Source organism: Leptinotarsa decemlineata, unplaced genomic scaffold, assembly GCF_025532065.1.
Source record: "Leptinotarsa decemlineata unplaced genomic scaffold, Ldec_3_MD MMD2_tig00026299_RagTag_RagTag, whole genome shotgun sequence".
Taxonomy (NCBI): domain Eukaryota; kingdom Metazoa; phylum Arthropoda; class Insecta; order Coleoptera; family Chrysomelidae; genus Leptinotarsa; species Leptinotarsa decemlineata.
In genome coordinates this window covers 7453601-7478559 of record NW_027412676.1, presented here as the reverse complement: position 1 = coordinate 7478559, position 24959 = coordinate 7453601, and the positions used below count along the sequence as shown (strand labels likewise).

At 31.6% G+C, this 24959-nt stretch overlaps 3 protein-coding genes and 1 long non-coding RNA gene across 6 annotated transcripts in view; 3 read left to right on the top strand and 1 right to left on the bottom strand.

The window, feature by feature from the left end:
• The window catches only part of flfl (serine/threonine-protein phosphatase 4 regulatory subunit 3 flfl), a 22391-nt gene extending 12284 nt beyond the window's left edge, over nucleotides 1-10107 (top strand). Inside the window, exons 6-7 of one of the 2 annotated variants that reach the window (XM_074180801.1) lie at nucleotides 4108-4210; nucleotides 8629-10107. In XM_074180801.1, coding sequence (XP_074036902.1) covers nucleotides 4108-4191 — 84 coding nt within the window. In that variant the 3' untranslated portion in view covers nucleotides 4192-4210; nucleotides 8629-10107. Of the gene's footprint in view, nucleotides 1-4107; nucleotides 7290-8628 lie in introns of those variants that run through there. The other variant, XM_074180800.1, reaches the window with a different exon arrangement.
• LOC111505850 (cilia- and flagella-associated protein 36) lies at nucleotides 9567-24959 on the bottom strand. 2 transcript variants are annotated; one of them, XM_074180802.1, is made up of 8 exons: nucleotides 24785-24959; nucleotides 18404-18535; nucleotides 18286-18350; nucleotides 18127-18231; nucleotides 15996-16225; nucleotides 10589-10686; nucleotides 10430-10530; nucleotides 9567-10377 (listed from the first exon to the last, which is right to left on the bottom strand). In XM_074180802.1, exons 2-8 carry the CDS (start codon nucleotides 18504-18506, stop codon nucleotides 10114-10116), a joined length of 966 nt encoding a protein of 321 aa, XP_074036903.1. In that variant the 5' UTR covers nucleotides 18507-18535; nucleotides 24785-24959; the 3' UTR covers nucleotides 9567-10113. The 2 variants fall into 2 exon arrangements, with proteins under 2 accessions (XP_074036903.1, XP_023016503.1); XM_023160735.2 differs by lacking the exon at nucleotides 24785-24959 and having other exon boundaries at nucleotides 18404-18655.
• LOC141484990 (uncharacterized) lies at nucleotides 16340-17747 on the top strand. The gene is made up of 3 exons (XR_012466930.1): nucleotides 16340-16735; nucleotides 16990-17095; nucleotides 17328-17747. It is a non-coding gene; the product is annotated as an uncharacterized lncRNA (long non-coding RNA).
• Nucleotides 22236-24353, top strand: LOC111505851 (SAGA associated factor 11kDa). The gene is made up of 2 exons (XM_023160736.2): nucleotides 22236-23012; nucleotides 23763-24353. The coding sequence occupies exons 1-2, from the start codon at nucleotides 22502-22504 to the stop codon at nucleotides 23993-23995; spliced, it is 744 nt and encodes a 247-aa protein (XP_023016504.1). The 5' UTR covers nucleotides 22236-22501; the 3' UTR covers nucleotides 23996-24353.

Sequence of the window (24959 nt, the reverse complement as noted above, 5' to 3'; positions counted from 1 at the left end):
AAGGTCATCAAAACATTATTTTGCCAAATTTTGTGAACATGAAAACATAATGAATATTTTGGGAAAGTTTTTAGCTTTCCACCACTCCATCTTGATAAAAAAAAAATTGGGAATCTTCCAAAGATAGGAAGGAAGCAATCTATTTCAAAAGAAGTAAATCTATATATAGATGTGTAGATCATGCAAAGAAGTAACTTTCTAGCACAAACTGGAAGAAAAACCATTCTGAAACAGTTACTTTCATATTACCATTGAATTACAAGAAAAATGAATGAATTGACATTGTAATCGACATTGTAATGACATTGATTCGCTTATTTGATTAAATACCAGCCAAAGGAATCTTTTGTATCAAGATGGAGTAGTAGAAAGCCAAAAACTTTCCCAAAAATTAATCGTTCCTAAAAGTATAACCCTTTCAATTTAAATATAGTATATACTATTATAAATAGCCCTGCTGCATCAATATATTCTTCAATTGTTGTCTGTACTCCAGTAAGAATTTTTTAGTTGATTTTGAATCCAAAGATTTGACAGGGAGGTACAGGCAACAGAACAAATTTTAATTTGAAGAAATTTTTTGGCAAACTGCCAGTCTATACCTAGGAATGTACAATAATTCTGTACATCTTTTAGAATAATCACGGTCGTTGTGGTTTTTCATAAAATTCTTGACATTTTCATGGAGATCTAATGATACAGCATAACAATACATGGTAGGTTAGTTGAACAGTGGTATTTGAGGATATATCAATATTTTGAATTCTTTTATTGTTCAGTTTTAGTTTATTGGAATTAAAACAGGTGTTTACTAGATTCTTAGTTTTATTCAAAAAACGAGATTTTAAAATTACCATTTCATTCAAAGTATTAGTTTTTTTTTAACCAATTACTTGAATGTAAAGGAATGGACTTTCTGATTTCTCCAACAAATTCGACAGAAATAAAGACACCAATTTGTCACAATTTTTCTGATTTTCTGAAACAAACATAGATGAATAGGGTCATTCTTTGGAATTGAAACTTTGCACCTTTTACATTATTTAATGTCAAGGCTACAGTTGGCGCAATAGTATAGGCTCTTATACCGACTTTAAGCATGGGATATTAAAGTTAGTGTATTGAAAAAAACTTTTTCCCACACCATAACAAAATATTATCTCTTGAAGCGTATATCGCTAACCAAGTGTTGTAAAATTCTACATAACAAGATGTCAAAGTTGGTTTGATTTTCATATTCAGATTCTAGTTCATTCAAGTACTGAAATGGTATTGGTATATACCAAAGAATTCACATGTTGTACCAAAAATATGAAGACTTGATCATTTGAAACATTGAAAAATAATTTGAATATTAGCAGCGAAGAGTAAATAAAAAAAAATTGATTGTTATTTGTACCAAGAAGTCCTCATAAGTCTTCAGAAGCCTATTCCATATACTGGAATGTTATGGAGTACGTGGGACAGTATTGAATGTCTTTCGCAGTTATCTCTCAGATAGAACACAAATAATTAAACTGAATGACACCTTAAGTGATCCAAGAACGATAAAAATAGGAGTACCTCAGGGCACAGTACTTGGACCTATTCTCTTTTTAACATATATCAACGCATTCTTATCTTCATCAACAAATGCAAAAGTAATATCGTATGCGGATGATACCGTCATGTTGTTTAATGGCAATACATGGATTGAGACAAAAGATTTTCTGCAAAGAGATATGGAAATTGCCAAAAACTGGTTGGATAAGTACCAATTATCCCTGAATGTCAAGAAAACACACTATATTGCATTCTCAACAACAGATGTTAATAGACCTTCCTTCAGTAGTATAAAAATTAAGAACATCAAGGAGGAAATCACAGAGTTGAAAGAAATCAAGTACTTAGGGGTTATAATAGATAAAAACTTGAAATGGAGTAACCATATTGACTATCTAACAAATAAAGTGAGGAAGCTTATATATAAATTTTATCAACTACGAGGTATCCTCTCCAAAAATCTCCTTTTATTAATTTACAAATCACTGGCCGAATCACTCTTTCGTTATGGTATTCTAGTATGGGGAGGAATGTACAAAAATGCTCTACAAAAACTAAATGTCATTCAAAATTATATATTAAAAATAATATATAGGAAAACAAAATGTTATCAGACAACACTACTTTATAATGAAGACGTTGGTGACATAAGATCTCTATATTTTCATAGCCTATGTATATATGCCTACAAATACAAGCAATATCAGAACCATCCTTCACATAACTATACAACCAGAAGTACTACAAACCATCACTTAAGAATTCCCAACTGCAACAAAAATATTGTTCATAGATGTTTAATATATACTTTACCTAAAGCATTCAACCTTCTTCCATCCAGTATAAAAGAAAAAAAATTCAAGAAATTCAGTTTTCTATCAAAAAAATATATTTTTCATAATTATTACACCTTTCTAAAAATACTGAATAAATAAATTAATGCAACATTTACACTTCTTTGCTGACATACGCTTATGAAGTTTTCATTATGTTTTAATATTATTCCTAAGCCATTTTGTTACAAGACTTATTTGAAATCCGCATATATAATAGAGTTGCACAATACAAGTGTTCAATCACTTAGGTGCCAAACTCAGTAATGTAATCAGAAATTAGTATAGCTAACCAAATCCTCGATTAACTTGCCGAACTATAAAATGTATAGTATATTTCCTAGTAAAAATGTATGGTATATATGTGTATGTATATATATATATATATATGTATATATATATATATATATATATATGTATATATATATATATATATATATATATATATATATATGTATATATATATATATATATATATATATATATATATATATATATGTATATATATATGTATATATATATATATATATATATATATACAGGGTGTCCCTGGACTTCCTCTTTTCCTCTCGGGAATGTATAGATGGGGTCAAAATATCACCAGTACTTCATATAACTTTTTTTCCTAAAATCCTTCGTTACCAAGTAACGGGCCCTCGAAGTTACAAAATGAAAATTGCTCTTCGAGCAATACTGTCATTTTCAACTAAATTATGTATATTCATGAATGGTTTCTTTGGAAATAAAACTTGTCACTTCAATTTTTTTAAATAAGAACTCAGTTGAATTTGTTTTGTTATAGGATATTTTAAATTAGAGATTGACTAAACTTTCATAACAAAAATATTTCCTATTATATTACCTTTGGGGATGGTTACCTGGAAATTTATTAATTTGACTTAAATTTATATTACGAAGTTTCTGTTTTTAAATATTTGTTGGAAAAGGTAATGTTGTAAATAAAATATTTTGAACACTTTTTGTTATAACTAGTGAACTGCTTGTAAATACCTATAATTAATTATCCATTTTCTCATATCTTGCTTTTCAAGAGGAGTTCTCATGTGTGAGAAAATATAGAGGGTTCCATTTGCCAAAACCAAGATAAAATTGTTCGAGTCTTGATTCACCCAGTTTTAGAAAAAATATTCTGGTTGAACTATTACGATAATTAAAAACTGTATTTCTTAAATATCCTGTTGAATAATTCAAAAAAGCTGTAGTTTTCTATTGAAGTTAGCTGTGACAGACATTTACTGGTGATTCAGTTTCAATTCTAGTTCATGCTTGTAACCTCTGAATATTGGTATATTCTAACTTCCATTGTTCTTCTGAAACTTTTTCTCAAACACTTTCAATTGAAGAAAATCTTATCCATGGAAAGTTCTGGACTCATAGCACATCATGGAAGGATATGGAACAGACGAATTCCAATAGAAAACAAGGCAGTAGGTTGGAGCAGAATAGTGGTTTGTCAAGCAAATGTTTCTGAGAATAACGAAGAGAGGACTAGTTTGTTATTTTAGTTTGTTGTGACACATATTCTTGAACCCATAAAAATTGTTACAGTATTAAAGAAAGATTATGTTTTTGAGATCATTTCACTACTATAAACTTAACAGCTTACTCTATATGTGTGTACAAGCGTTACTAATTCTATAATTGTCGATAAGTTTATCAAACTGATATGATAAAAACATTGCAAAATTGAAAATCAATTTTTTGATTTTAGGGTTTGGTTGATTATGAAGGTGGTGATTCGGATGAAGATGAAGAAGAGAGTGGAGAGATAACAAAAAGGCCGAGACTCTCATAGTCTAATAGACAATCCGCAGGTAAGTACGTTACGAACTGTAGTGACGTGCGACCAAGTGTGATCTCATAGTTGAAAGTGTACACAACATGAACAGTCAATTATTATATCCAGTGTTAACTGCAGTTATCCGTAGTTATGGAAAGGCGACTGTTGTGTTATTCATTGTATTGTATTGAGGAGTCTCATATTTCTTCTGAGGGAACTAGTACAATCCTTTGACGACATTTATTTATGTTTGGTGTACAAGAGAAAAACGTGTTTATGTTGTCATAGGTCCAAAACGACTATTATGAAAGCACAATTTTTCAAACTTCCGATTGTATACAAAGTATTTGTTTATTGTAATGTACAATTCACGGATTTCTGTCTGTTTATAAATAAAACAAAAGGAGAGATTCAGTTCCATGTATATGAAATTAGGATTTTTTATCGCAAACTATTTATATATATGAAGATATATATGAGAAAGTTATTATCTATCTCTTAAAATGAAGTAAAATTGAAATAGACATATAATGAAATTTTTTTTGTAAATAATTTCACCATGGATTTTAGGAAATAATTTATCATTTTTTTAAGAGACTGAATAATAATATTGCAGGTTTCCACTGTTACCTTTTGATTTGAATTATAAACATCAAATATTTTTGGAATGTAATTAACATGATGTATTAAGAGGCAGAAAGGAGATTATCATTAAAAGTGTATGAATCATTTCCGCACTTGGGTTCGTTTCATTTAGGTACTCTTCATATGTTTTATGTTGGACCAGTAAAGAATTTTTTTCACCAAAGAAAAGAAATAATATCTTACATGCAGAGATGATCTTTAAGGATTGCTACTTTATTCACAATCATTTGACAAACAATTTATCAATTATGTATAGTGGATAAAAAATAATTATTGCAACATTACAATAAAAAATGGAGCTGCGTATGACAGAATAGTTGCAGTCCAAAAAGTATATGCTTCAATCCGTTCGTGATAGAAAAACTTAAGACTTCCATACCTTTCAGGAAGTTTCAATCAGCACTACACACAATCTATCGATATGTTTCCAAATTATAATACCCCCTAATTTATTTCAAAAAGGTTGAATTTACATACTCAACTCATAAAATCGAGTATGTATATCATCATATTGAGATTTAAAGTGATTTATTAAAACGTGCATTGTCTTCAATTTATGATGATTGAGTGTATTTAGCTATAACTGTTTTAAATATATTATTATTTTTTACCGTAGTGTGCGCTGGTCAGGCCCTATCCCCTGAAGCCCCGATACATTATTATTATCATTACTGTTATTATTATTATTAACAACACTATTTTGATTATTTAATAGTTTTTAGTATGTTAAGAAGCTTTTACATACTTCATCAAAGTTTTTAGTAAAAAAATGTTGCCAGGAATATGTATTTGAAAATGAAAGCTTTTAATCTCAGTTTTTTTTTAATAATCCAATATTATTTTAGCTAAGCGATTCAATGCTATGAGAAGGGACTTGGGATTTACAAGAAACATACACCATCGGGTTTCTTAATTGTGTAAATTGGCAGTTGAAAAGTATATGCAAAATAGTTTTAAAACTTCTTGCAGTTACATACTGTATAAATTTCATTTGGGAAGTTGAATTACTGATAAATTTGAGAGAACTATGAAATGTTTGGAAAGCCGAACACATGAGAGTCATGTAGACATGTCCATTGACAATAGTTAAGGACTGGGCATTTAAACTTTTCCAAATATTATATGCCTCTATAAAATTTCTTTGATTTGTTGAATTTGTCCTCGCAGACACCTATCAAACCAACTGTTGTTTGAAACATTGCTTGGGATATCGATCATCATCCATTGTTAATGTTTTATGCAAACAGTTCAATGATATCTTGGAAATATTTTATTGTAATTTCATTCTCCCTGTCTCTAACCTTATTATATAATCAGGTGTGCTATTCGACATCAGGAAAATTGTTTCAAAAAAGAAATTTGTACCCTTTACAGAATCTCTGAATATCTAGCCCCCCCGCACCGTTATATAGTTATACAAATTGTTCCACAAGTCTGATTTCAGACATAATGGTCAAATTCGCTCCTAAGGACTGTTTTGCAATTGTTATAGCTCTGACATTTCCCCTGTAAGTCTCCAACAGTAACATCAATTGATTTAGAAATTCCATCATTTCCTTTGACTTTGATTGAAACACTTGACATGACATCTTCTACAAAGATGGCTAAAGTTTTACATTTTCTATATCTAATGTGAAATTGGAAAGCAGAAGTGATACAATCGCAACCAGAGTGAAAGCTGGTCTGACATTCTGCAAGTATAAGGGTTTCTTCTGTCCAGGAGGACAACCTGTTTGTGCTAACCTAGAAAAGTACTTGAGTGGGTTTACCAAGACCAACCCCCCGTAGCTTGCAGGATCATCAGCAGGATCTCCTTTATGAAGCATTCATAAGCAAGAAGTAATACTTCAGAAAATCCAGAAGGCATGACAGCTGTCTTGAAAATACTTGTATTATTTTAAAGCAAGGTTAGAGAATCCAATCAAAGGGTAGGTTTTTTATGAACTCATAGGATATGTTGTTTTTACACTTTCTAAGAACTGCATGAGCCTTTTCTGAGGTGATTGGAGAGTCAAGGTAGGGGTGGTAAGCATCATTAAATAAAACATTTATAGTCGATCCAGATGCATCTTGCAAAATTTTTCCCATATCTGTAAGGTTGGACAATTTAGTAATAATTTCACGATTATATTCTTTTTTCTATTTATTCAGTAGATGGTTATACTTATTGTTAATTCAACATGGTTGGTAATATTTGTAAAATTTTCTTTTCGCCAAATATTCAAAAACGTTTTTTCAAATATTTCTTAGCCTGAAGGCAGATTGAATCAAACCACAAATACTTTTTATTCAATATGATTGAATTGTGTAAGTCAGTTTTTTCAGCACTTTGTCATATTGATGTACATATGTTAATATGTGATTTTTGTATTTCTGAAACATTGTTACGAAAATTTGACAGAAATATTATGCATAGCCATTATTTGATATATGATTTATATCTTGGAGAACCATGCTTCATATATCTACTTTACGTCCACCGTCGGAGTAAAATAAAAATTTTTCATTGGGTTTGAAGATTCGGCCATTCTCAGCATATATTCGAATGATTGTGAATAAAATAAAATATTCAAATTTGAATGAAAAAAAGATTTACTCATTATTTGGAGGAAATTATCAAAGAAGTATCAACAAGATTTTATTTTTAATTTGAGCGTTTCAGATCATTATATATTGGAATTGAATGATTGAATTTTTGTTGGTATGTCATAATCTAAAGTATAGTTTTTTTCAGTATAATATCTCTTTTTCGATTTAATTTGGTAGCTAGTTTCTACAACTGAATGCTGAATACTTTTAAATATGAACGATCCCTCCAAAATATTAATTAAGATAATATAATCTGATCAGGTGATCTTAGTTTGTGTTATAATTATTTATTGTTTATTTTTATTATGTTTTAATGTAATTGTACAAAACATTGATTGGCGCATGTGATAAAGATTATTTGTGTAATTTGGATCATTATAAATTTTCAAAGATTTTTTTTGTGTTGTATGTGGTCATTCATTAATTATCAGGACAAAATTTCAAAGTTCCCATAAAATGAAAGTATGTGAAATTTTATTTTATTATTTGATGAAATGAGTATTCAAAATTAGTTTATGGTATAAATTTAAATGGTTGGAAAACTCTGACCGAATTGAATAGTTCTTTATTAATTGACAACATTACATCCACGTCTTCAGGTTTTGTGTCTTTTGAAATCATAATCCTGGTAATGATCCACCTTTTTTCATAAGTTGTGCCTGACCAAAACTTTTTTATTTAATCACCTTTGTTTATTAATAAGACATCTTGAGTTTATTCGACTGGCTCGTCTTTTTTCTCACGAATAAATTTGAATTGAATTGTGTTTGGAAAATGTTAATGCTTATAATTTAAAGATATTGTACTGATCATTTTGAAAATTTGTCTTTTATTCGCTTGCAGTATGTTTTAAAGGAAAAAAAAACAGAACTGCATGGCTATGAAATTTCAGGTTATGTTGTTGAGTAGATTTGGTTGCCAAACTAAACTAATTTAAAATAATATTGTGTAATTTTTACATCGACATTTTTGCGAAACATTTGTAAGTGATGTTATTCCTCCAAAATGACTTCTGCCAGAGGTTTACGATGTATTTTGTTTGCTAATTATAGACCTATTGAAATGAAGAAAATGTCTTATTATCGATTTTTACCTAAATTGATACAATGGAAGTTTTCCATTTGATTGTTATTTTTTATGTTCTGATATTTTTATAGTGATAAATTTTAACCTGACACGTTTGAATGAAAGAATCTGAATTTTTTCTAATTTTTTTAGGTAAAAATCTTTTGGGGATTTCCGTTTTGATGTTTATAATTGGCCTTTGAAGGGTAAATGTTACAAAATGTTCATAAAGATGAAGCTGTAGAGAGCATTGTGAAATTTAAAGTAGATTAGGATATAATATCTAGAAGTAGATAGTATATAGATTCGAATTTATTGTCTAAAAAATGTGTGTAGTGTCATTGGAGTGCTTAGATTTGTACAATACACCTACTTCGTACTGTTCACTGGTCCTTCTTAACATCAAACGTATATTTTCCAATAATTTTTATCGATATATGTAAAAATTATCCATTTATTTGGATGACTCACGTTTTAAAGAATGTAAAAGAGTTGTATACAGCAATTTTAATAAGTTGTAGGCATTTTCTTTACTGAAGCCAAGCAGTATGAAGTATATAACGTAGACTAAAGTATTATATTCCCAACTATCATTTTGTAACTATTGTGATGTTTCAATTTTGTATTAATTTTCCAGAATTCAACTCGATATTCATTCACTTGTCGAATATTTTGCACAATTCCATCGAAAGAAACCAAACAAGATTTCATATGGCAATGTTTTTCAGGAATAAGCATTGAAAGAAGCTGATGAACTGAAATTAAAACCATCTTCTTGTTTGGATGCTCAGCTGAAAGCTGAACATCCATCCAATAAGCCCCGTTAGTTGAAGGGTAGGTTCATTTGAAAATTCAAAAAACGAGTCGCATTAGTGACATTGGTTTATATATTTAACAAAAATTTGACTATCAGTAGAATTAATCTTGACTTCTGTTGAGAACTATATGTCTCTTCCTAAAAACGAAGCAAAAATATATATTTGTTTATAAAAAGAAAAATTTATAATTTCCACATGAATCTTTTTGGTTGATTTTTTAATAGGATAAAAAATTGTGAACGGTAAAATACCAAGTATTTTGAAAATAGTTGGACTAGTCTTTTCAATTCAGTAGTTGCCTGATTGAGAATTTGTTTGTTTTCATGAAATTTGTGTCAAGTATTGGATCAGATGTTGAAATATTCGAAAAATATTGTAAATACTATTTATTACCAATTAGCTATGTTCGCTCAACAGTAATACAGCAATATTCGAAAAACATCATCAAACATTAGCTTAAGAGAATGAATTACATATAACTAAGGACAACATTCGAAAAGGTACGTAGAAAAGGAGCGGATATACAATTTATTCAAATAATTTTCAAAAGTTACTCAAGTCACCTTGGTTACCTTCTAACGAACCCATAGGTACTTATTTTTATAAAGTTGTGCAACTTTTGAATGATGTATAATTTATTACGAAGTGGCAGCCTTATCATATTTTTTATACAAACCATATGTTTCGGAAACCACAGATGAAAAGGCCATTTTATAATCTTTCTTTTTCATGTAACAGATCAATGTTTTTGGAAAAAATGTAAAATAAAAATTGTACTCGTTATATTTAGGTAATAAATATAAGAGAAAATATAGTATTTTTATTTTTTGCCAGCAACTACCTCCGCTTTCAAACGATCTGCCAGGGTTTTACGCAACTGAAGCTGTTGATACTCAATACTAGGATTTACACCTGTCAGCACTGCTTGGGCCGCTTTGGCTGATTTGGGCCTGGATTTGGATTCATCTTTGGAACCCTTGTCAACATCGAGTTGCTTACGTCTAGCTTCTTTTTTCAGCGCTACAAGCTTGTCTCTTTGAGCTCTCAAGTATTCTTGTCGTTTTTTTACCTCCAATGAGTCGATCTAAATAAAATTAGTTTTAGTATTTCAATAAAACATTTGAATATGAACATACTTTTGGTTCTTGTTTTTCTATTTTCGCTTCTGTCTCAACTTTCTCTTCATGTTTTCCAATTTCTGGTTTCTCTTTTGGCTTGTCAATCATGTCGGCTTGTTCTAAAATGTAGTAACAAAAGTATTATTTATTATTTTTTTATATCAGCAAATGTAATACCTTTTGTCTTCTCCAGCACCTTTGCCAACAATTCCTTTTCCTCTAGAATACTTCCTACCTCAATGAAAGAAGTAGAAGGTTCCTCTGTGGAGAAGTTCCTAAAAGGGATTCAAATCAATCAAAATTTTTTTTGACGTTGAAAATATAGAAGACACTCATGAAATATAAAATATGAAAACAAATTTAAAATTGCTAACAGTACACTACAAATTCAGTAATCACGATCGAAAATCATGGTACAAAAATTACGTCCACAATCACATTCACAAAAACCATTAAAATTGAAAAACAGAAATCCAAAACAAATCTTTCATGAAGATTTTTATTATTAAAATATAAAATACGATAGACAGTTTCAATTTTGTCAGGCATGTTATATATTCCAGCTACGATACAACAGCATAATACAAACACACATAATACTAGATATTCAAGGCAATGACAGGTGATTATACAGTTTTAGCATGTTATATACATTATTTTCAATCGTACTGTTGGTTGGTAATGCCAGTTTCAGATTTTGTGATGTAATATTGTAGATATACAGGGTATTGTTGAATCTTTCTCGATTACTATGAACTAAGCAGGCAGTTTCTAAATAAGAAAGCGAACAAACTGTTTATAATCCATTGCGTTTAAGTATTGATTGACATAAATATACTGATATTAAATTGCAGAGGTCCCTGAGAGCTCTTTTTTGTAAGACTAAAACGGCTTGCATGAGTCGCTTTGTTGTGTATATCTGTTATGTAAATATTCAAATAGAAAGAGGGTCTTGTGATGCCTACTTTAATTAATTATCTATCCAATACTTTTTTTTGGAATAGAATTAGCCGTTCCCAGTTTTATATTCGAACCTGCAAACAAATGACAAATATGATTTCAAGAAAAAATGTACATATTCGAAACTTATTCCAATAAATATTTAAAATGTGTACCATCTCCTCCTTGACAATAATGATCTCTGTTTGCAAATTCATTTCCTACATTATGAAATGTTCCTGGGGTATTTTCATTGCCAGCGCCTCTTTTTTATCCACTAGTTCTGAAAATAAACTGTGGTTGTGTATCCTACACTTCAGATGTCATACACAAAGAAGGTGAATGTTCGATTAGCGATTTTTCAATTTCTTTTATTTTGGTACACTCGTCTCGAACATATGTTCGCAGTTTCAGCTGTTTAGTTTGATAGTGAGAGGCATAAAAGTTGAAAGTGTTTTGCGTGCTCGGTGATTTTTTTGCTATCGAAAAAAAATTTATCAAAGAATTTGCATCATCAGGAGTTCTCGCCACATAGTTGTACGGTCATTAGGGAGTATTACCTTAAAGTGAAGGCACCGCTTGCGAGAAGCAATACGAAGAAATCGACCGGTATGGCTTTTGCATCACTATAATGCACCTGCTCACTAGTCATTCCTTGTTCGTGATTTTTGGGCCAAGAACAACACCGTAATCATGCCTCAGCCCCTGTATTCACCAGATTTGGCACCCTGCGACTTTTTCCTGTTCCCAAGATTGAAGATACCCATGAAAGGACGGCGTTTTGCGACGAATGAGAAGATAACCGAATCCCTGAGAGAGGACATACCAAAATATGCATATCAGAACTGCTCCGAGAATTGGAGAAAAGCTGGCACAAATGTGTTATATCTGAGGGAGGACACTTTGAAGGAGACAAAATAAGAATTAATGAATAAATAAACATTTTTTCCTACTGCGGGATGAAAAGTTCGTTTTTCGTTTCCTGTATCCGGGAGAAAAGTGCCTCGTTCTCTCCCGGTTAGACAACACTTACACACATGCCCATAACTTACTTTTCCTCTCGGTAACCTAGCGACGAATTGTTTATCAAACTGTCTATGACACTTGAAATACGTGACGACAGTTGAATTTTTATTCTTTGATTAACGCTTAATCAAGTTGAAAATGGTGTGTTGAAAGAATCGAACTTTTCATCTCGCAGTGAGAAAAAATTGTATACGCACCACTGCTGAAAAGTACGACATCCTCGCCCGCGATTTTGATCAGATACTATTCCATTGCTAGTGAATGTAGCCTAAACAGTGAACAAAATTATTCTTAAGAAATTTCTATCATTTTAAAAATTCCTTTGGGCCCAATAACAGTAATATAATCGTTTATATTCGTCACCTTTCAATGTATTTAAAAGGTTTAATTTTATGACGAATGAGACATCTGATTTTCTCTCGACTCAAATTTAATTGCTCAGACCTTTCACGCAAACTGATTTGGGGATTGACACCAATTGATGCTAATCCGATTTCCAGAAACGAAAAATTTTTGGATAGAGAACCGAAATATACAGTGTGTAAAAGCCAAATGGAATAAATTCATATTTTTACATATTTTAACAAAATCCCGAAACACGTTAAATTTGAATTATAATTTGGCATACTTCAACGGAAAAATGCTACCCCTACCTTCAACCCACGTCGGATGACAGATACAACCCCCAATTTTTTAAATGGGAAGTATGGGCTTGTGATATATCGTTTGAAAGGTCTTTTCATTCTCTATTCAAAAATGTTATGGCTTCCAAGTTTATTGCAACAATTAATATAAAATAAATTAAAACCATGTGGTTGCCGAAATTCGATAAAATACAGTCAAAACTTATTTCATGTTGAGGTATTGGTAATAAGAAAGTAAGCAAAAACCATAGCAATGTTCTTTTCAGATGGTATCCTTTAAAACACTGTAAATAATTTCCGTGGCGAGTTTAGTTTAAAACGCCTTGTCAACTTGTTTTGTATAAATATCACTGGAGTTTTTTCCCAAAACCAAATCGATATTTTTAACACCTCGTCACGTGTTTCGATCACCCAGTGATTATCTTCAAAGAGGAAGATTAAAACTAGAAACTAATGCTAGCTAATCCTATTTATGCTATATAGGTATCCCATATACAGGTAAACCATCCAGGCGTACCACCCATACAGGTATACCAACCTAAATTAATTTTACAATTTTGCCTTATCTATTATTTTACAATATATGTTTATGTAAAACAATTTTCAGCTATATAAAAATTAATTTCACAATATTGCCTATCCAAATTTATTTTTGCAATGTGTCCTTGAGTAGTAATCAGTAAACCCAACATTATTTTATTTTAACAAGCTATATAGTATGCTCTTTGGTATAGGTCCGTCATCGTTATTCATAATATTATTGTGTTTACTCATTTCTACATTCTCATGTTGCCTGTTGTTGTTAACTTGTCTAATCTTAATGAACTGAAGTCTATGAAATGGTTTTGTTGCAAAGCATGATGGGCGACTGTGATTTTTCAGGTCTTCCATATTTTAAGTGTGCTATGTGTTCCTTATATCTTACTTTAATAGATATTTTTGTCTGTCCATAATATTTTGCATCGCAGTCCTTACATTCAATTTCGTAAATTCCAGACTTTTCTGAATTCTCGACTTTGTCTATTGGACTTCCCAAAAGGCTCTGTAGTGTATGACTTGTTTTAAAAACCACCTTCATACCTAGTTCCTTGAAAATCTTTCCAAAGTTCCTCGTATATTGGTGGTATGGAACTGAGATGTACGTATCTTGGTTTTTGTCCTTTCTGAAAGTCGAGATTTCGTTCATTCTTAACCTAAACGTCATCTGTTGTATGTTACAACAATAGTTGTCAGTATTTTAATTTAAGTTTAAAGTTCGTTAACTTCAAGTTTAACAAATGGTTAGATTAACGAAAATGCATAAAATACCAGTTTTAAAATGATTGGTTACGGAGATAAAACTCGAACACAACAGAAAGTAGCTCGCCTATTTCATGAGAAATTTCTTAATTTACCGCCCGTATCTCAAGGAACAATAAACAAAATAGAGAAGCAGTTTCGCGAGCTTGGTCATGTGGGGCAGTTAAAAAAGCAGCTGCCAATGTAATGAGTGATGAACTCAAATTAGATGTGATGCTTGAATTTAAGGAAAACACACATACATCGATGAGTAGACTGGCATCCACTACATTCAATGTTAGCCATACATCTGAAGTGAACATATCAAAAGAAAATAAAATACATCCCTATAAAATGATACCTACTCAGGAGCTCATAGAAGACTATTTTGATAGAACTCATTTTTGTGAGTAAAAAATTGACATTTTGGTAACAATATCATCCAATTAGAAGACCTTATGTTTTCTGATGACTGTACTTTGTCTCTTAACGGTCATGCTAATCGACAAAATTGCCGCTATTGTGTGTTCTTCACTGGATGAGTGAAGAACACACGCAATACCCTCAAAGGGTTAATGTTTGGCAGGGATTGTAGGAAACCATATCATTGGTCCCTTTTTCATTGAGGGCAACTTGAATGGCGATAATTATTTGGCACTACTTCAAAATGATGTCATTCCAAGTTTAGCAAATTTATATCCTGATCCAGGAAACCCCCAAGTTCCAGTGTATAAGATGTGATTTCAGCAGGAAGGAGCGCCACCACATTACCAAGTTAATGTCCGGCAATACCTCGATACAATTCCCAATCAATGGATAGGGAAGCGAGGATCGATTGAATGACCAGCGCGATCACCTGATCTTTCATCATTAGATTTCTCTTTATGGGGATATGTAAAGAGCAATGTGCACAAAACTAAACCTTCAGATTTGAATGACTTGAAAGAACGAATAACGCTTGCGATTAGGTCGGTCACGCCTGATATGTTGAATAATGTAAGAAAACACTTTTATTTGAGAATCGGATGTTGCCAAGACGTTCGCGGTGAACATTTTGAGCATCTACTTCGTTAACATCCATAGTTCTTTTTATTCTACATTTCATTACGTTTTGCATTACATTTTAATTTTTGAATGTATTTTATCGAATTTTGGTAACTATACGATTTTAATTTATTTTATCTTAATTGTTGCAATAAACTTGAAAACGACAACATTTTTGAATAAAGAAACCTTTCAAACGATGTATCACAAACCTATACTTACCATTTAAAAAATTGGGGGTTTTACCTGTCATTCGACGAGGGTTGAAGGTAGGGGTGGCATTTTTACGTTGAAGAATGTCAAATTATAATTTACATTTGATGTGTTTCGGGATTTTTTTTAAATATGTACAGTAACCGAAATAATGAATATATTCCATTTAGCTTTTACACACTGTTGTATATAAGACAAAGCACACAAGACCCTCATTTATATTTGGAATAAAAAGTTGGTAGCGCCTTTTCGACGACGAGTGATGCAACACCATTGTATTTATCAAAAAGTAATGAAAAGGATCAATACCATTTTACTTGAAATTTGTCCGACCTTGATAACTTGTCCCTTTCAAAGGTTAAAAGTAGGGGACTATTTACGTCCGCAGTGTATTGATGTTTGCAGAAAATTCTATAACACTGAAGAAAGTTACAACTCACTTTGAAACCTCTTCCATAACTTCATTTTCCATATCAGAGGACTTTTCTATGATGATGGGTATTTCTTTAACATTATCGTCCTTATGTTTTGGAATGAAGGATTGAGGAGTTATGCCATATTTTTGTTCAATTAGTTCTAGAGCTTGCAATTGCAATTCCACATTTCTTTGTGTCATGATTCTCCTGAATATTTCGTAGTCGTTTGCGGCCCATATTTGCTCAAATAAATTCTGGAACAGTAAGGTTATTCAGTTAAAAAAAGGGTGTTAAAATGTGATTGACAGTGTTTGTTGCTTAATATGTTAGAATGTTGAAAAATAATTGAAATATTTAACAAATAATTGAAGAAAGCGATTTGTAGACGATCACGTGGAAAGCTCTGCAGTATTCGCCTGGAATCACATAATGATCAGTTGAAAACCTCGTTTTCTCAATAATATGAAACACAATGTGAGTACAGCAAGCGCCAAACGTGATGGCGAGCTCGCCCCCATGCGCACAAACTCATTTTCAATGTAATCCCCACTAAAGCTCCTGTAAGACATACAAATGCTATGTACAGAGGCGTATCAATACTTGTCTTCCAATGTTGTTGGCGTTTGGTATCGTCTGAATAATTTGTGTTGTTTCTGACAAAATGTCAGGGTATTTCTCGCTACAGGTAACATTAGGTATATAAATTTAAACAGTAACTATTTCAACACAACTGCGTCAGGCACGTTGGTCTTCAGTATTTCCTGGTAAGTAATTTCCATGCATTTGCTAAATTTCTGTCATCATATCCCGATACAATCAGTATTTTTTCTTTATTTGATTAAACATTATTGCTACTGAGGTGGGAAGGATTGTGATTGATGAAGAGACAGTATTTTGTTCTGGTTTGAAGAAAGTGTTTTTAAAACACTCATTTCACACCAGAGGTTCCAATTCTAGAAGTTTTCCTTTTCTCCACCTGTGTATATATAGTTCTCTATTGAAATTTTAATTTTTTCAGATTGTGGAAGGTGAAAATACACAAAAAGGAAAATGGTTAACAGTGAAACTATGATTTTCTGAAACAATTCAAATATTTGCCCCCGTAGGAATTTTGATTTATCAAAGTAGGTATATCTGAAATAAAATTTCTAAACGTTAATTTTAATTTCATCATTAGTCACTATTTGATTATTCGAAGCACGAACCATTCCAAATTTTAGATGTGTATATAATTTATTCGTTCAATTTTAGTAAAATCTTCTATAGGTCCACAATATGATTTTATTTCACTCGCCACAATATAACCATATCGCAAAGTTCGAATCATTATTAATTTACATTTTCATCACTTTTGAGTTGGAATATATATTTAAATTTGTTGACACACTATTTCTGGGACGGTGGCTTGAGGCGGGTAGTCTGCTCCACTCACTCAATCGACCGCGGTGTGAACCGGTGGTTCCAACTGCAAGGCCGGACGATCGATTTTCACTTCCTATCGTCCAACCCGTGTTAGGAATCACATGTTCAAAGGTAAGACCTCAGTCCTCAGCTCGCACAAGTTTCGACTTTTAAGTGTTGTTCGTAGGAAGCGACAGCTGGTTAACGGAGAAACAGATTTTAAACAGACTGTATTATCCTTTTTGATATTCATCTGCTGAATCAGGTATCAATACTAATTTTTTTCTGGTTTTGAGTAAATAACGACTGAAAATATTAGTATGTACCACTGAATTTTATAGTTTACTGACTGGTTTGATAAGGAACCTACACTACCTACAGTTAAAAAAAACTAAAAAACACGTTTTTAAAGAACATCGAACTAAAAAGTTAAAAATATTTTTTCAAAAATAAGCTTAAAACAATAACAAACGAAAAATACTAGTATTTATGTGAAAAAAGCGTGGGCGCTTTGTGCCATATTTTTTGTATATCACGCACCCGTCGCTTTTTTCACAAAAATACTAGTATTTTTTGTTAACTTTTTAGTTCGATGTTCTTTAAAAGCGTGTTTTTTAGTTTTTTAAAACTATATTTATTAATACTTCTATGCACCACAGAATTTGTAATACCTTATATGGTGTGTACCTAGTTCGCAATTTGATATAACTCAAGTACCAAAAAAATGTTAAAAGGAAAAACTGCTTATACTTACTTGATCAAATGATACTGGATGTTTCTTTCCTTCAATACAAGCATTTTCAAATTGTTCTGGTGTTATTCCAATATCTTCCATAAAGTTTCCGAGCATAAAATCCACCTAGCAAAAAACAGTTAAGCGAACAAAATATAAACGAATCTGCAAAATAATTACCAAATTTTTATATTCATCGAAAATATGTTTGTACTCCTCATTGTCTTCGACGTTCGGTTCAAAAACTGCAAAAAAGCAAGTTTTACATAGGGTGATTTGAAATATGAGACCGCCTTACTAAGAGATTTCTCCTCGATGAATGTCTGAAGAGGAGCGTTCCAAATGGGACCGTTCAAAAAACAAACTAGAGAGTCAAAAACCCAAGAATTGTCTTCTTCCATTTCTGGAGAGCCTTTAGTTACTTTTTGGCCTATGTTTACCAAGTAATATCAAACTGTTGCAAATAAATAGACTGGTGGTCGGAAAATGAGTATAATCAAGTTTACTAAGGGTCATGTTTGTATGCAGTTGAAAGGTTTCCATAGAAACTATTAGTTACAAGGTGTACATATAACTTTGAAATTTTTACATTAATGAATTAGGTACTCCTACAAAGTGTTTATTACCATTAAACGTGTATATATATATATATATATATATATATATATATATATATATATATATATATATATATATATATATATATATATATTTTTTTTTATTTCTATATAAAACAAACAATGCTTATAAAGTTCCTCAATAGAGGTGACAGTAGCTAGGAATGTTCTGTTTATTGAAGAGCCCACCCTATTGATGCATATCGTGTTTTAACTGTATTCATTTTTCTGTGTTGTTCTTCAATTTTATCATTCGACTATTAATGCGTGTTTTATGTTGTGAACCCTCATCATTTCTTTGAAATCTTATCTTTATAAATGAAAGAATGATGGGGGTAATGTTATAACTTTCTATTTTTACTCAAGAGTAAACTTTGGTATGCGTGGAAGCTTATTGATATCGTTGAGAGCTCATTGCGATTTTTTAATCATATTTTGAGGTTCTCCATACTTCGAGAATACTGAAAGACGTAAATACCTAGTCAACATCGAATATTCTCCAATTTATATCCAATATAGGTCGGAATATGCCTGAAAATGCCAAAAATTGTTGGACTTGAGAAATGGATATCCAAAATATGTCCTAACATGGTCCCCCTCAAGGTATCCAAATAATCAAAAGAAATTCTGAAATTTCCGTCTGTTCTAGATTGAAAGCGGGACCCTTTTACAGATATTAGGGGAGAATGGGGATTTGGAGTCTAGTGATATTGATTGATAAAATCCATATTTCTATTTATAAATATAAATTTCAGTAAGTAACTTAAACCGTGTACATTTCAGTACGGAATATTCACATTTTTAATCAGCTACAGCTGTGCATTTCCTCAAAATGAGAGATTTTCCAAAAAATGTCATTCACTCTCATACGTCGGAAAAGGAAGGCGGCCACTTCAATGCTTAAATTTCCCCGAATATATAACTTGAGGTGATCAATTAAAGCAAATTTTAGTTTTAAATGTAGTGAACTCTTTGATACGTGAATAGAAAATAAAATTATTAAACAAGACAGAAAAATGATCATATTACATAAAGAAAGAAATACGCTTTTTAAAGATCAAAGCAAAACACACAAATATGAAGCCACTGTCAATGGCTTTCTGAATAATCTAACTTATGTTTGTTTGAAGGTGGTTGACAATGTTTCATGATTAATTTCATTAGTTCGGATTTCTATTGTCTAATATGATATGATATAAAATGATTTGAGATCCCTGAAAGAACTAATACAATTGAAAATGAATAGCTGAAAATAACGATTAGGTATATTAAGCAAAAAAAACCTGAAATGAAATCACAGTGAAATGAAACACAAGCAAAAAATTGAAAGTTGAACAATTAAACAAAAAAGGAAATGAAAATTAAACCAAGTTACCGACGTTTCGATCGTCTTCGGGTCATCAACCGAAGACGAAGACTGTGTAGCATTAGGGTGGATAAAAATCAGAAACTGAAAACTTGAAAATAAAATAAGTAAAAAAAATTATATTGAACGGTTTCATTGAAAAAAAAAGATGATAATGATGTAGATGTTATAAGGTGATTGACAATGTTTCATGATGAATTTCATTAGTTCGGACTTCCATTGTCTGATATTATATAAAATTTCAAATCATTTTATATCCCTGAAACAACTAAATGAAGAAGAATTAAAAATGAATAGCTGCGTACTGCACTGTCACTTCCACTTGATTGTCTCAATAGGCAAGTGAATTGTGCTTTTATTTGGCAATCGAAGGCCGTAGAAAATTCATCAGAATACCGTGAAAGCAGGTGGCATAATTCTCGCCACCTCTAGAATGGCAGCAAATATCGAACATTCGCGAAAAGTCGGTCGGACTAGGCGCGCTCTTAGCCACGTCACGATTGGTTTATGGCTACCAATAGCGGCCGACATTATTTTCTTTAGGCCATGATTTACAACACTATGATAACATCGACAAAAATGTACACACATTAATGGTTATGAAGATGGACAATGAATATATTTCTATAGTATACGGAAGCACAGGAAGTCCACATATTTTTATTATTCGTTTATTGAAAATTACCACTTTGAAACTCTAAATTTCGACGTTAATCTCGAAATTTTTACTTTGATCTCGTAATTTCGATAGCACGACTCATGTAATTCGAAATTTCGATTTCAATCTCGTATGTTATAGTTTGAATTCTAAATTACGAGATTGAAGTCGTAATTTTAAAATTACGAGAATAAAGTCGAAATTTCGAGTTTAAAGTCGTAATTTAGAGTTTTAAGTCGAAATTTCAAGTTTCAAAGTCGTAGTTTCTAAGAAACAAATAAAAATAACATGTGGCCTTTCTACGCTTCCGTAAGTTAGCACTAATTTGTGCCGTGTATAAAATGTAAAGAGTTATCCATTTAGTGGTTTCAAACCGCCGTTCTGGCAAGGCTGTCGGCAATGCAACAATGTGAAAGATTTGCCATTTATCAATATGAATCATTTTACAACTGAAGAACGCGTAAAAATAGTCAAAACTCACTACACATGTGGTGGCTCAAACATGCCCACTTTTCGAGTTTTACGGGGTGATTATGGTCGTCATAATCGACCTACTGTGCAAGGAATTGGCAAGATTATAAAGTAATTTGAAGAGACTGAACATGTTACAGATATGGTCAAGTCTGTGTATTATCGCAATGTGTGTACTGGCGAAAATGTCGCTTCTACGGCATTTTTTTTTGAAAATGACGCTAGAAGAACTATTACCGTCAATTTTAGAGCGGTATGGCTATATGATAACCGACTTTTTTTTAAATTGAAGATTATGAGCTGGGCGATATGTATTTTCAACAAGACGGTGCCACGAGCCATACAACACGACCGATTTTGGCTTTATTGCATGAGAGCCAGTGCGTAATTTCACGTTTTGCCGACGTCAGTTGCCCATTTTTGTGAGGCCCCGTCAAAGACCATACCTGCGCTAATAATTCCCTAACGTTGGAGCATTTGAAAACCAACATTCGTCAAGTTATCGCCGAGATACCGCCCGTAATGTGCAAAAAGTGGTCAAAAACTACCTCGAAAGGATCGACTGCTGCAGCCATCTAGAGGCGGTCATTTAAATGACATTGTATTTCGTAAATAATGGCAAGGTCCAAGCATCATTGTGAAATTAGAGTTTATTCGAAATCATAGCTTTATGTGTGTTTTATTTAACTTTATTTTTGACAACTCCATAACTTCTTATAATTTCCCTTTGTTTACATATGCTTATTCTTTATGCTCATTCATCCAAAATTTCAATAATGTAATTACAATAACAAATTAAACAACTGAAAAAAAATTAATGACAACTCCCCAACTACGGAATCATTGATTTTTCTGTTTTGGTTTTTCATTTATGAAAACTGTTACAAAACTGTTCTGCAACTGTTTTTTATGTCCTCCGCATTGATTTTATTTAATTTTGAGTGGTTCTCTAATAGATCGAAATACAGCCATAACAAATCTATTTAGAATTTCCTATTGTTACGCCAAAGATGTTACGCCTCTGTGTTATCAGAATCTGAATCTGGTGTGCACTAGTGCTCTATTCACAACTCACAACTCATTAGCACAGATAGTGAATTAGTGGATTGCTTAAGTGTAATTGTTTTGGTTTCGTATTCTAATGTAGTTTATAATGTTTTATAAGGTTTCAACCAGATGTTTATTATTTTAATTTCTTAGGGTTTCCGGTATACCGCAATTCCTTAGTACGTTATAGGTTAAGTTGTCAATCGGTTCAGTGGCGGTAATTTCAAATTCTAAGCCATGTCAAAAAAACAAAAACCTGATCATAAACAAGTATTGACTAACTTAGCGAAGGACTTACATGAACTAGTTAGTGATAAACAAAAACTACGGGCGTCTGTAGATAATTTCCTTAATAATTTAATTGACGAACTAACGTTAGGAATAATTTTCGACCAGCACCGTAAATACAAGACAAATGCTTATGACTTAGATGTAGCTGATGGTTGTGAAGAAGTCGAATCTTCAGAAATTGATATTTTCGGACAGTTTAATTTGAAAAAAACTCAAGACTGTGTTTGCCCAAATTGTGATCGTGCTGTTGCGGCAACTCGGTTTGCACCCCACTTAGAAACATGTATGGGAATGGGGAGAGTTAGTAGATCTAGAAATGCAACCAGAAGGGTGGCTAGTTGCAGTAAAGACAATTCTTCATATGGAGGTTTACCTAGTGATGATGATGATGATGGCGACTGGAGTTCAGTAGAGAGAAGAAAAAAGAAGAAGGATAAGAATGGAAGCAAGAAAAGAGGTATATTAAATATCCAATTGTTATAGACCAGGTGATGGTAACACCAGCATTTCCCATTAACTTAAGGAAAACAGATACAAAATCGTGTTGTCATATTTTTTTTGAGACTCTCTCAAGACTGAAATATTCATTTTCAAATATTAACAAAAGCCTTTTTCTTTTGGACAGTAAAGACTGGAATAGAATATGTTTCATGTTTTTCTGAAAACTTGTAATTGTAATTATACAAAAAAAACATGATTTATCGACAAAACATGATACGTTCATGTGATCAGTGTCAAAAATATCGCTATTATCAAAAATTAAAATAGAATGTAATACGAAAGAGAAAATAGATTTTGTTTATATGACATCATATATCTAGGAGGCAACATCAATCTTGAAATGCATACGTATAGTTTTTAGCTTTTTTGAATTTGAAAAATTTTTGCTCAGCTATTGTAAAAAACCTAATGACGTTTCATTAAAATGAAAAAATCAGTCAAGAGCTTCTGGTAATTGAACTGTTGATTTCTGGGTTTAATTTTTTTTTTAATAAAATGTGCTCTTTTACTTCCATACCATAGTTGTTTAATTTCTCCTAAAAAATTAATAATATTTTGAAGATATTTCCAAAGAGATAATCGAATCGTTTTCTTGGAGTAGCTGTTACCCCTGCCTGTACTCTTAGATGAAATTTAACAATAGTCGTGTTGTGTTATGTCAATGAATTTTTCTACTTGAAGCCTGGTTGATATCATTAATTTTCAGGAACACCTAAGAAAAATTTTGAACCTGAAGTAGTTGATCCAGTGAATGTAGATATAGAAGGCGATGATGATGATTTAACTAACCTGAGAGATATTCTTCACCTCCAAGATCACTCCAATAGCACTTCGCCTGCTGATTCAGCATCTAGTTCGGGATCCACAAAGAAAAGAGATAAACCAAAAAATAAAAAGAATAACAAAAGAGATAGAGGGTCTCCCACTCCCAGTTTATAATTGACTTGGTTTAATTGAGAATTTCCAGTCCCAGTCCCTGTTTGGATTTCAAGAAAAACTCTTCAATTGGTAAAACTGGATGAGAAAAAAATTCTTGGTAGAAATTTCAGTACTTTAAGTGAACGAGAAAGCGAAAGATATATGCATACTATCATTTTATAATCTTGCATTTGTTATGGAGAAACTTTTAAATAATTTTATCATAAAAATTAGTATTTGACAAAGTCATTCAATACCAGCTATTGGTTAAAGACATTTTATCTCAATTCCTCAAATTAAATTATGTTCAGTTGACTTTTTCCTTGGAGTTAAAAATTATTTTAGTTAATGTTCATATTAATAATACCATTTTATCTAACATTGGAGTTTATCTATCATCAATATCGATGATTTTCCAGAAGGCACATGCACGTGCTATGATAATGGAAAGGGTTTGTTTTAATGTGAAAAATTGTTTATTCTAGAATAATCAAGATAAAAAGAAAAGAATAAGAATGTTAATTTGACTCTGTTCATTAAAGAAAATCTATTGATTGTAACCAAAAACTTGATATTTAGTTTTCATAAAGTAAATCTTAAATATTTCCATTTTATTCAGAGAATGTGAACTTTCATTGCTAAAGATAACTGTTTGATCTGCAGGTTTTTATGTATGACGTTTCGTTTACAACTGCGGTAGGCTTTATCAAAGATAACAAGGCAACGGGTACAGTGGTCTAGTTTCCCCACATTTAGTACTATGAAAATGGTTTTGATTCATTTTTATATGAAAAATAAAATTTTACTTACATAGAAAACTGTCATCCTCAGTGGCGGATATCCAATCTTTCAAAATAATACACTTGCCTCATTGCCTCTTCAGCATCAATCTGGCTAACATTACAAGATGAAACCCTCAATTCATTTATCAAATAATGAGTTTATGTCAAGAATGAGTTAAATCTACTCATGTTATCGATGACAG